Here is a 12864-nt window from a genome sequence, read left to right as displayed (position 1 = left end):
CCAGTGAGCGGGAACCGGTCTGTATGTGGGATCCGAACCCTCGGCGGGAGGGCCACCGCACCCCCAAGCGGCGCACTGTAGCAGTGCGCCACCGGGCCGGCCCAATTTTTGTGCTTTTAATGAAAGGTTGGGATTTAAAATGTTCTGACTGAAATGTATGATAGTAAGTTTTGTATCTAACTTGTTTCACTTTTATCTTCACAGTGTATTTGGTGCAGGAAATTAATAGAGCTGATATCCCCCTTCCTGAGGGAGAGGCCAGTCCTCCTGCGCCACCTCTTAAACAGGTTCTAGAAATGCAGGTAACTTGCTTCTGCAGAAGCTGTTTTAAGCATTGATCTCAGGGGCTGCTTACGTATGTATTTTATATTGTCTAATGCTTTTCTGCCTTCTCAAATCCGTGGAATGAAAATTAAAGAACAATGTTATGGTTAACCTTCAGTCATAGATTATCTGTGGTCAGTTTTAACTGTAATTCAGTTTGCTTTTCAGTGTAAGACATGTACTCCCTTTTCGGGTGGTGGTGAACAGAGGCTAATGAGAGTCAGGTCATCAAATCTTGTTCATCGTCATGTCATGTTTCAGACAGTTCATCCTAGGATCATCCATGCCTTAGCATGCCTTTTCTTGGAGTAATTGAGGCTATGCCTTAACATTCTTCCCAAGTTCACCCTGACCCTCCCCCTTCTAAGTTTCAGAAGATACTATAGAAAGTAGGTTGTTACAGGTGGCAGCAAACAGAATTGTTTCACCCTGAGTTCACTGGCTTGTATGTTGGAGATACAGCTCCCCCTGTGAGGACACTTGCTGGTATTTATTAGCATTCCCCTGTGAATTATCCACTGAGGTTTCAGGCTGAGGCTAATTATTTGCTAGTTCATCACACTGAGAAATAAGCTAGAGCTCTTTATAGCTCTTTTAAAACAATTATTACTGTGCAACTGAGGCCATTCCATTGATGGCTGTTCTGTTTGTTTATCTGGGAGGAAGTCATTTAACATTTGGTGTATGAGTAGACTTGAGAATTATACAATGATATGAGTAGAAAGCAGTCATTGGGTTTACCTGTTTGATTGGTGGTTATGACATCATTATAAACAGTGATTACTGCTTTATAGTTTTCATAAGGCACAGCAGAAGTAATGAATGTAGTATGTTAAGTGATTTGTTTGAATGCAAGTTTCCATCAACTCAATGATTTGTTTTACAAATTTCTGTTTCTATTTTTTAATACTGAAGTATTGTTAAGGATGCTTAGGATGTAACTAATTATTAAATAAGATTTATTCTCAGGAATTTTTATGCTCAATTAATTGTGTAAGTAAGAATGCATAGAAACTGTTAAGCTAGAGATTAAGAAAATATGCATTAGAAAAGGTTATTTAAACATTTTTCTGTGTTGCAAATAAAAGGAAATGTAGTCTATAAGAGGCAGGTTCTTTGATGTCTGATAATGAATAAGCAGAGGAAGAAAAACTGAAAGAAATGCCAGGACCTCAGGTTAGAGAAGTGTCTTCGAGTACTCAGGGACCTCACAGCCTCCAGAATGTTTCATATCATCTGTGGTGTGGACTTCACAGAAATTAACAGAATTCATATGAAACAATAAATGAGGGACCTTTAAAATCTTTGCATGTTTTCATATCTCTACCAAACTAACTTTCTGGCTTTTTAAGTCCTCCACTCGTTTTGTTATGCCATGAAAAGGTTATTAGGACACATGTGGAACTAATCCATGCTCTTAAGTTGCTGTTTTTTTTATGTAGGAGCAGTTGCAGAAGCTCGAGGTTGAACTAAGAGAAGTCACTAAGAACAAGGAGAAACTGAGGAAAAATCTGCTGGAACTGATTGAGTATACTCACATGCTGAGGGTGACAAAAACCTTTGTGAAACGAAATGTTGAGGTACTGAATGGCTCATGTCAGGAAATACATTCCTTTTATTAAAATCTCATTCCCATAAGGTTGTGGGTTTTGTTATTAATTCATTTAGATGTATTGCTTTTTTTAAGAGATAAATCTATCTATTTATTTATTTATTTTGGTGGCTGGCCGGTAAGTGGAACTGAACCTGTGATCTTGGGGTTATAAGGCTGTGCTCTAACCAACTGACTTAACCGGCCAGCCTTAGGAGATAAATTTAGATCTTAGCTTTATTTTTTTTTCAGTTGGATTATGTGACATTAAAAAAATGCTTTAAGAGCTTTTTCTTGTTGTTGGTTTTAGCATAACCATACTTCGTATTTGTAAAATGCTTTATAGTTTGTAGTTGAAAAATCTTTTCATGATGGTGATAAAAAATTGAATAGTGGAAACAGAACTCTAAAAACTCACTCAGTTTTTCCAAACTGCCAAGAATAAAGGAAGTAAAAAAATTTATAAAAATAAAGAATGGTCTGTGTCATAGGACTTTGCTAAGCTGAGTAAGGAAGGAGAAGTACATACCTTCAAACTTAGTTTCACTTGACGTAGGTTGCCTCTGATAAAGTTATTCTATCTTGGATGAAGGTGATGCCTTAAATTATAGCTCTTGTATGTAATTGTCTTCAAGTGGCTTAAAAATAAGGTATGNTGTAGGTTGTATTAGCATGATGTCATATTCTTGTCTTTGCAACATATGAGTCATTGGACAGGTGGTATATTTGGAATGAAGTTTTTAAAGGCAGGGCAAAAGTGATAGCATTTTAGACATTTCCAGGATCTCCTGTAGCTTAAACTGTTTCAAAAAGAATGGATACTTAAAAAATAAAAAAGGAACTATCCAGTGTATTTAGGTATAAATTGGTTAAAACAATTTGCATTCATTTCTAGAAACCTCTTAAACCCAGTGCTTCCTTTGCTGTCTTGTTAAAGACATAGTTGCTTTTCTCTTTCCCTTCCTTCTTTCTTCTCCTTCTTTCCTCCCTCCCTCCCTGCCTTACCTATCTATTTACCTACTTTCCTTCTTTCCTTCTTACCTAACTACCTACTTAAAATAAACTAACTAGTAACACTTCTCCAAAATACTATGTCTGGTAATGACTTTACCTAATGTTGTGACATTTATCATAAGGAAAAGGATCCTTCATGGAATTGAAAATATAAACTAGAGAAAGTAAATTAATTTTGGCTGGTGTACTGTTAGTTTCATGAATCTAGCTTTTAATTTCCGTAGCGAAGCAAGAGTGCGAGTTGTCCCGAGTCACAGCATCAGGGCTAACTGGGGACTTGCAGGAGAGCCTGGCTTTCTGCCCTGTCTCTCAGGGGCACTTTTGCTGGTAGAGGTCTTGATTTTCATGGTGGATGCCCATCTCTGCCTAAGGGCGTCTTCAGGGAAGTCACATTGTAGTCTCTTGTGGGGACTATTACAGGTCTATCCCTTGGGTTATTTCTGCACTTTCAAGTGTATCCCTAACCTTCTGCTTCCTTCTACAGGTGCAGACAGCTGTGACTCAGAAGTTCTTTAACTCGAATTTTAGAAATGAAAAAAATTGCAATGATTTCAGAAAATGTTTATCCAGATTATGGTTTATTTTTCCACTGCATGTGGATCTCTCTAGGCAGCATTATTTTGCAGATCTTTGGAAACAAGGTTGCAAAAAATGACCTATAAGTCAGTTGGAACAAGCAAAATTTTTGTGCTTTTTTTTTTTTTTTTCCTTTTTGTTTTTTTTCGTGTCCGGCAACGGATCGCAACCCTCAGTGTTGCGCCCGGACCGGGACCGGCAACGGGATCGCAACCCTCGGTGTTGCCCCCACACCTCGCTCAGCCAGTGAGCGGGAACCGGTCTGTATGTGGGATCCGAACCCTCGGCGGGAGGGCCACCGCACCCCCAAGCGGCGCACTGTAGCAGTGCGCCACCGGGCCGGCCCAATTTTTGTGCTTTTAATGAAAGGCTAAGCTGAGTAAGGAAGGAGAAGTACATACCTTCAAACTTAGTTTCACTTGACATAGGTTGCCTCTGATAAAGTTATTCTATCTTGGATGAAGGCGATGCCTTAAATTATAGCTCTTGTATGTAATTGTCTTCAAGTGGCTTAAAAATAAGGTATGGGGAATTATTTTTTATTTACGAGAGCTGAATTATATGTCTAAGTTATCTTGGGGCCTTTGTGTCCAGGTCTAAGTAGGTAGTTATGATGCTGTATAAACTTGTTTGGAAATATGACATGACAAAGTGTCACTTTTAATGAGACATGCTTGGTTTTATATATCTCTTTCTAGTTTGAACCCACTTATGAAGAATTCCCTGCCTTAGAGAATGATTCTTTGTTGGACTACAGCTGTATGCAGAGGCTGGGAGCAAAACTGGGGTAGGTGGTAAGGATGGGGCTTCAAGTGTCATTCTGCCCTTCTTAGAAGAGGAAGATGAGCTCTGCAGATGGGTGAATGGGGACCATTTCACAGCCCACGATTGAATGAAAGTGAATATTTGTTTAAGAAAACACTGTGCTCCTGTCCTTGTTGAGCTGAATTACTCTGCTGTGTTGACTTTGGTCATCAAATCTTGTTCATCGTCATGTCATGTTTCAGACAGTTCATCCTAGGATCATCCATGCCTTAGCATGCCTTTTCTTGGAGTAATTGAGGCTATGCCTTAACATTCTTCCCAAGTTCACCCTGACCCTCCCCCTTCTAAGTTTCAGAAGATACTATAGAAAGTAGGTTGTTACAGGTGGCAGCAAACAGAATTGTTTCACCCTGAGTTCACTGGCTTGTATGTTGGAGATACAGCTCCCCCTGTGAGGACACTTGCTGGTATTTATTAGCATTCCCCTGTGAATTATCCACTGAGGTTTCAGGCTGAGGCTAATTATTTGCTAGTTCATCACACTGAGAAATAAGCTAGAGCTCTTTATAGCTCTTTTAAAACAATTATTACTGTGCAACTGAGGCCATTCCATTGATGGCTGTTCTGTTTGTTTATCTGGGAGGAAGTCATTTAACATTTGGTGTATGAGTAGACTTGAGAATTATACAATGATATGAGTAGAAAGCAGTCATTGGGTTTACCTGTTTGATTGGTGGTTATGACATCATTATAAACAGTGATTACTGCTTTATAGTTTTCATAAGGCACAGCAGAAGTAATGAATGTAGTATGTTAAGTGATTTGTTTGAATGCAAGTTTCCATCAACTCAATGATTTGTTTTACAAATTTCTGTTTCTATTTTTTAATACTGAAGTATTGTTAAGATGAACTTACCTTTCTCAGTTCCTTATCTGAAGGAATGCAGTGATGTTTAGTTTAAGGATGTGTTCCTCCAGAGAGGACTTTATGTTTATATCTATCAGGTATCTGGGAGTGCTCTGCCAACCTGGAATCAGTTGCATATGTCTCTCAGCATGGGATTTAGTTTAAGGATGTGTTCCTCCAGAGAGGACTTTATGTTTATATCCATCAGGTATCTGGGAGTGCTCTGCCAACCTGGAATCAGTTGCATATGTCTCTCAGCATGGGATTTTTTGTTTGTTGGTTTGGTTTTTGACTATGCAAGTAATACGAATTTGTCACAAACCCAAGTCAATTCTAGCCTATGGTTATAAATTCTCAGAGAAGACTTCCTCCCTCCATCCAGAACCAAAACTGAAATAAAAGTTTACTTGTAGGCTCCTCTGCAAGGTGGATTTCTTTCTAGTCCACCCATTCGCCGAAGGTGTAGCCCTTTGGATATGGAGAAGTCCTCAACTTCAGGGGGGGATTCCGTTCCATCTCCTCACTTTGTCTGGGCTTGTGCCTGTCTCCTGTCTCCCATGCTGGCATTAAACTCGGGGTCTGAAGATACTGAGACAGTATTTTACATCAGGACAGCCATGACATCCTGTTTTATTTTTGGATTCTAAGAATTTTTCTTTCTTATAGGCTCAGCTATACATTTAAAAGAACATTTCAAAAATATTTTACCTAGCATTCGAGATGTTTGGCACTTGGAGGGCTTTCAGGATATCTTCATCATCTTTCCAGACACAGAGGTTGTTATCATTCTTTTAATGCAGTTTGATGATATTCATTGCTTTTAATTGACTAGGTTGTCTTTATTGTCTCTTAGGTTTGTGTCTGGCCTAATTAATCAAGGAAAAGTTGAAGCATTTGAAAAAATGTTGTGGAGGGTCTGCAAAGGGTACACCATCGTGACCTATGCAGAACTGGACGAGTCCCTTGAAGACCCTGAAACAGTGAGTAAATGTCATGATCCCTTTTAACAGTGGCAGACTTACGGCAAAGTTGGAGGTACAGTGCAAAGAACGTTTTCCTCCTGAACCATTTGAGAGTGAGTTGCTGACCTGATGACTAGTGTCCTGGAACACTTCCGTGTGTAGTTCCTAAAATCAAGGACTTTCTCCTGCATTGCCACTATGTGGCCTTCAAAGTCAGGAAATGAATGTAGATACGGTCCTACATTGTGAGCCTCATATCCTACTCAGATTTCACCAATTGTCCTATCCTTCTTTCTGTATTTCTTAATTATTGTTCTACATAAGGGGAACTTTCCCTTCTCCCTCATTCATTCACCCATTTATTTATATCACCATAGACTCTTGGGTGCCTATTTCATTAAATTAAGTAGTCTCTTACTGTTCTTACTAATTTTGATGCCCATGTTGTCTCTGACCTGACCACTGGGAGTCCTGTCATGCATGTTCCTGTGTCCTTTGGCATGTCTTCATCATAAATGGAGTAGTCCCTTATTTTCTGGCACCACAGGATGTTCTAGCTTCATCCTGCGCTTTCCCTGCCTCAGCCCTGGAATCACCCATTTCTCCAAGGAGCCCTGGTCCCTTTTAACGTAGGTGGGATTCAGAAATGATGATCTGGTGCTTGAGTGTTTGTTTCATCCTGCAGCGTCATTGCTTCTAGGCCTCCTCGGCAGTCACAGCATATGTGCACACATACCCCTTAACAGTTTCTATAGCAATCCACATGTATGTTATTAAGCCACGTGTTCAAACTGTAACCTTCAGTTCTAATCAGTTCTTACCAGACTTCTCTTTTTCTGTGTTTTTAACTCTTATCCGATGGTGTGGAGTCTGGCTCCCACCATCCTCAATATATTGAATGAGTGCTCAGTTAATTTACTTATTCATTGAGTGCAGTCTTTCTCCCAACCTTTCTCCAACCTTTCTCTTCTTTCAAGAGTCAGCTGGTTCTTCCTCACACTGCCCTGTGTCCTTGGCTTTGGGGCCACCTGTCTGGGCTTTGCTGTAGTTCCCCAACCTGTCCCCTGCTCTCTGTGCCCTCAGGGCTCAGTTCTTGGACAGCTTCTCTCTTCTCTCTGCCCTTAGGGATCTCATATAATTTCTTGGTTTTAAATACCATCCCCAAAATGTGTATCTGTAGTTTGGATCTCCCCCGAACACCAGACTTTTAAATTGAATTGTCCACTCCATATTTTCTTTTAAATATCCGAAAGACATTTCCACCTTATGCCTAGAGCTGAACTCCTGATCTTTCCCCCCAAAGTCCCCTTCCAGACCCTCCATCTCAGTACATGGCAACTCCATCTTTCTAACTGCTCAGGCCAGAAACCTTGGGGTTATCCTGACTCTCCTTTTTTCTCATACTTCAGTCCATCACCAGATCTGGCGACCTGTCTTTTAAATACAAAGAGTCTGGCCACTTCTCCTCACCTCCTCTACCACTGTCCTGGTCCAGGGATCATTACCAACCCGGGACTCACCTCCTGCCTGAGCTCCTGCCCTGCCGCACTCCGGTCTCTCCTGCTCCCAACATCCAGAGTGATCCCTGTGCAGCTATAGTCAGATCATGTCTTTCCTTTACTTAAGACCCGTGGCTTCCTGTCTCACACAGCAAAAAGACCCACGCACTACAGTGGGCCATGGGCCCTCGTCATGTCTCTGACCGTCTCTGTTACTGGCTGTAACAGCCTGGCTGTCCCACTTCATCCTATGCTTCTCCTGAACTTGCTTCTGCTTGTGCTTTTCCACTACAGTGGGCCATGGGCCCTCGTCATGTCTCTGACCGTCTCTGTTACTGCTCTCAGCCTGGCTGTCCCACTTCATCCTATGCTTCTCCTGAACTTGCTTCTGCTTGTGCTTTTCCTTTTGCTCAGAGGGCTCTTCCTCCAGTGTTGGTGCGGTTCGCTCCCTCCTTTACTTCTTTACGCTCCTTCTCTGGGAGGCCTTCCTTGCCACCCTGTTTGAGATCATAGCACCCGCCCTCCTGTTTCCTCTGCCAGCCTTATTTTCCTCATCACACTTTCTCCATCCAGCGTGTTATACATTTTCTTTGCATTTCTCGCTGTCAATGTGAATAGATGTTCCCTCCCCTTCTGGGTCGGGGACTTTTATCTCTTTTGTTCACTGCCATGTCCCTGGTGTCCACAATGGTACCTGAAACCTATTCAGTTTTTTGTAGAATTCTGTTTTGCTGAATATTTGTAAATATACTTGACTCTTGTTATTTGCAGTAGTTATGTTCTATAAAGTTACTGAGAACACTGAGTAGTGAATACTGCACCATTTTCCTAGAGGAAATACAGGGTTGGGTTCCTGTGAGCCTCTGGTCACATTATGTCACCTGATCAATACATAACCTTGTTTTATTTGTGTTACTGTGTAGACACCTTATTTAATATATGTTGTTGATTCATTCACATTCAGCTCATGGCCAACAGTACTATAATTCATGCCTGAATGAAGCTCATTGAACACACGTATTTTCTCCATAAGGCACGTCACAGCTTTCTTGTGCTCAGGAACACTAGACAGCACTGCACTTGGGGGCTATGTTAAATAGAAAAATTGCCAGCAAAAAGCACAAAATTGTGAAAAACATGGCACTAAATAGACCACGTAAAGGGCACTTGTTTACAGCGTGAGAACTGAAATGAGAAGGCAGAGTGTCGCCTTGCTGGGCCTTGGGAACGAGGGTGTTGAGTGCCTAAAATTTTTTTCTGCTTTGCACATGATTGTGAAAGCACTACATGTATTGATTTTGGGGTTATTTTAGCACATAGGTGAATTTGCAAATAATGAGGATCGTCTGTATTGAATGAATGAATGAACTAAAACTGACAGTGTTTGAGCTGCCAAGGATTTAGAAGTCATGTACACAGAAGTAACAGTTATCCTTATTTGTTCTTTCCAGGGGGAAGTCATAAAATGGTATGTGTTTTTAATATCCTTTTGGGGAGAGCAGATTGGCCACAAGGTTAAGAAGATATGTGATTGGTAAGAAAAAGAAACATTTCATTTAATCTCTTTCCTTATATTCAGTAACTTCTAGTTTTCCTTAAATATTCCTGTATAGTCAAGTGAAGTATGGTAGGGGCAAAGAGATTTGTCATCTCTTTTGCCAGTGTATTATTTAGAATAACTTAAAAGTAGTGACAGTGTTAATAATGTTCCGGATTTGGTTTTTTTTCCCTTGGGAATCAGGCTTCAGATCAATTGAGAAGGAATTAGGTTTTAATTCTTTGCGCCTTCCGATTGCTGTCAGCCACACGACAGCTCATCTGTCATCAGTAGCCCATGGTGCATCTTTTCTCCTGGGCACCATGAGTTGGGGGGCATGGTATGTGGGGACGAATGGACCCTGGGTGGCCCTGCCTGGACGAGGAGCCTTGCTTTGCCACTCCCTCCATGGGCTAACTTGGACAACTGACCAAGCCTCAGTTTCCTCATCTGTGAAAGGGGATAGCAATCCCTTTCTCATGGGGCTGTTAGGACTAAACGAGATGGCGCAGCTGTGAGGTGTTAGTATGACATAGGCTGTCAGTAAGTGCTGAGTAGTGCTGCGACAAAAACCTGTCTGTGAGTTCTTCCTGTCAACAAACGGAAACATAAGCAAAAGCCAAACAAAAAACTCAAAGCCCTTCGCTTTCTTATACCAATGGAGATTTTAGATTGCCTTGGTTTTTGCATGCAGGGTAAGGCCTGGATATTTTCTGTTTATCTGTGTTTAGTTCTCATTCATTGGTGGTATAGAAAGTAATTTTAGGTGTCACCTGGATAAACCTTTTATTGTTTTACTAAATATATATCTGTTGACATAGATTAGAAAAACTATACCCAGTCAGCAACCCATGATTTCACAGGTGTCATTGCTAAGGATAAGGCCAGAGTAGGTATTAAATTTTTCAGAGTCAGAACTTAAAGAAAAATTGTAAGTATGGTATTAACATGTTAAGGTGGTATGAGAGTGACTGCAGTTTGAGAGACACAGCTCAGCTTCCCTGTGTGGTCTGGGTGTCAAGTGGCCCCTGTGCAGACATTGGCTCTGTGAAGCCAGGGAGATGGGAGAACCTGTTAGAGGCAGCTGCGAGGAGACATCTCTTTTTTCCTTTTATTTTTGTGTATGTGTGTGATTTGTCTTTGATTTTGTGTTTTATTTAAACCTGTTTAATGATTCCTAGCCCAAGGATGTTGGTGAATTTCAGAAAGTTGGAATTGAGAATGAGCTTCCAGGAATCATTGAGGGCAGAAGTAGGATTTGGATCCTGGAAAGAGCTTGCTAAATCTGTTTAATTCAGCAGATATTTGTTGAGTGTCTGTGTGCAAGGTCTTACCATGGGCAGGTACCCATGTCTGCACCTTTTTCTCCCAGAAGTCTGCTTTTATTCCATGTTGGAAGGAGATAGGCCTGGGTGGTGAATGGAATTTAGTTCTAGTGTTAGATATAGCACCTTCTAGTCCTGACATATGTGGGACTATGTTTCATTCTGTCTTCTAGTTACCACTGCCATGTCTACCCCTATCCAAATACGGCTGAGGAGCGAAGAGAGATTCAGGAGGGACTAAACACTCGGATTCAAGATCTTTATACTGTGAGTGACCTGGAAACTGCTGCCTTCTTACCTGAGGGATGTGAAACATTTACAAATCCAACTACTTTTTTAATGTGGTTAATTTTGGTTGTAGACAAATCAGGATGTTTTAGTGAGATTGAAATGTTACTTCCCTACCTGCTCTTCATGAAGTTTCATTTTAGCAGCCTGTTGGAAGCTTAGGTAGTAGTGATGGGACATTAAAAAAAGATTGTTTGGTCATCTTTGATATGTTGGATTGTCATTCCTGATCACAAAGGACAAGTAATCCTATTTAAGATGGTGGGTATTATTTTACCTGTACTATTTAAGTGGAGGTTTCTCCTGATGCCAGTGAGGGGGTCTTGGTGGCAAGTGGCAAGAAGCAGATTCTGACTCATTTGAGCAAAAGGGGATTTCTGGGCAGAGTGGGATGAGGTGGGTTGGTGGCTCACAGGGTTGACAGGGGACTGGCCAAGCTGGGGAATGGGGAAGGAGAACCCAGGGAGCTCCCTGGACCGAGATAGATGAGGTCTGACCGTCTCCTGTGTCCCTGGGGCCATGTTCTCTGGAGGCAGCCTCCCAAGAGGGGCCACATGATTGGCTGCATTTAAGTTTTCTGCCTGACCCCGGCTGGACCTGGGATCGGGGAGGTGAAGGAATGAATGGCCCCCTTAACTGCCACCCTGAGAGGCAGATGCCTGGAATGACCCTCCATCACTGGGGAGTAACTTCCCTGAAGGAAGTCAGGTGCCAGAAGGACAAAAATGAGTCGTGCCCGACGCTGCCAGCCCACACGTGCTCTTCCCCAGGTGCTTCACAAAACTGAGGATTACCTAAGGCAAGTGCTCTGTAAGGCTGCTGAGACGGTCTACAGCCGCGTCATCCAGGTGAGGAAGATGAAGGCTATTTACCACATGCTGAACATGTGCAGCTTTGACGTGACCAACAAGTGCCTCATTGCCGAGGTCTGGTGTCCTGAGGCTGACCTGCATGACCTGCGCCGTGCGCTGGAGGAAGGCTCGGTAAGGCACCTCCTCTCCTCGGCCAGCAGTTTGGGGAGACTGCAGAGCCCTGACACCCCAGAAAGGAGGAAATGGGATTTCACAGGCCAGGGAGCAGGCGCTGGGTTGACCCCTCTTGTGACCTGACATTAGGGAGAGCTGGCCATTTGCGGATGTGTTTGTGTGCATGGCATTTTGAAATCGCTCTTTTGAATAAGTAATACATTCCCATGGTTTAAAAGTAACAAGGAATATAAAAAAGTACAAAAGACACAGCAAAGTGGCTTCCTCCTATCTCCTAACCTCCTTGGTCCACTTCCTCTACTCAGAGATAACCATTGTTTTAGATCTGCTGTGTCTTTCGGTTTCTTAATCATTGATAAGCAGATATGAATAGATATTTCTCTGTCCCTTCACAAAAGATTATGTGCTGTTTATACTGTTCTTTTGACTTAATGAAACTTCCGTTTTAAAAAATAACTATGTAATATTCTGTTGTATGCAGGTACCATGGTTTACTTAACTAATTCCCTACTCATTTAGCTAGTTTCCAATTTCATAAATACCATTGCAGTGAATAACACTTGACCTCTGATGTTTTGTACATGTACAAATTTATTTGTAGGATAAATTCCCAGAAATGGAATTGCTGGATCAGTTTCCACAGAAATTGCCAGCCATCACATTTCTTTTATTATGAGTGGAGTTGAATACCTTTTTCTATGTTTAAGAGCCTTTTGAATTTTCTATTTTTGTGAACTGCCTGTTCATTCCATTTGCCCATTTTCTGTTGGGTTTTTCGTTTCCTTGCTAATTTCTGTTGGCTTCTTGTCTGTGATATGAGTAAGAATATTTTCTCGAGTTTGTCACTTGTCTTTTGACTTATGGCATTCTTGTTTGTTTGGGTCATGAAGAAGTTTTTGTTAAATATAGTTGAACTTATCCATCCTTGCTCTTAGGGCTTCTAGATTTTGAATTGTAGGCTTTTCTCACTCCAAGGCTGTAAAGTAATTCTTGTATGTTTCAGTGAGTTTTTTTCCTACATTGAAACTCAGTTCTTAACAGTTAAGAGAACAAGTTATTTTGGGTTTTTTTTTGTTAATCACCTTGTCTT

General features: G+C 41.4%; 1 protein-coding gene across 1 annotated transcript in view; it reads left to right on the top strand.

The window, feature by feature from the left end:
• The window catches only part of ATP6V0A2 (ATPase, H+ transporting, lysosomal V0 subunit a2), a 44438-nt gene that overhangs the window by 8980 nt on the left and 22594 nt on the right, over window positions 1-12864 (top strand). The window contains exons 3-9 of the mRNA XM_008591339.1: window positions 205-302; window positions 1767-1904; window positions 4204-4292; window positions 6031-6157; window positions 9090-9172; window positions 10674-10767; window positions 11559-11771. Coding sequence (XP_008589561.1) covers window positions 205-302; window positions 1767-1904; window positions 4204-4292; window positions 6031-6157; window positions 9090-9172; window positions 10674-10767; window positions 11559-11771 — 842 coding nt within the window. The remainder of the gene's footprint in view (window positions 1-204; window positions 303-1766; window positions 1905-4203; window positions 4293-6030; window positions 6158-9089; window positions 9173-10673; window positions 10768-11558; window positions 11772-12864) is intronic.

This window comes from Galeopterus variegatus, unplaced genomic scaffold, assembly GCF_000696425.1.
Source record: "Galeopterus variegatus unplaced genomic scaffold, G_variegatus-3.0.2 Scaffold147, whole genome shotgun sequence".
Classification (NCBI taxonomy): Eukaryota; Metazoa; Chordata; class Mammalia; order Dermoptera; family Cynocephalidae; genus Galeopterus; species Galeopterus variegatus.
This window is presented reverse-complemented; position numbering and strand designations above follow the sequence as displayed.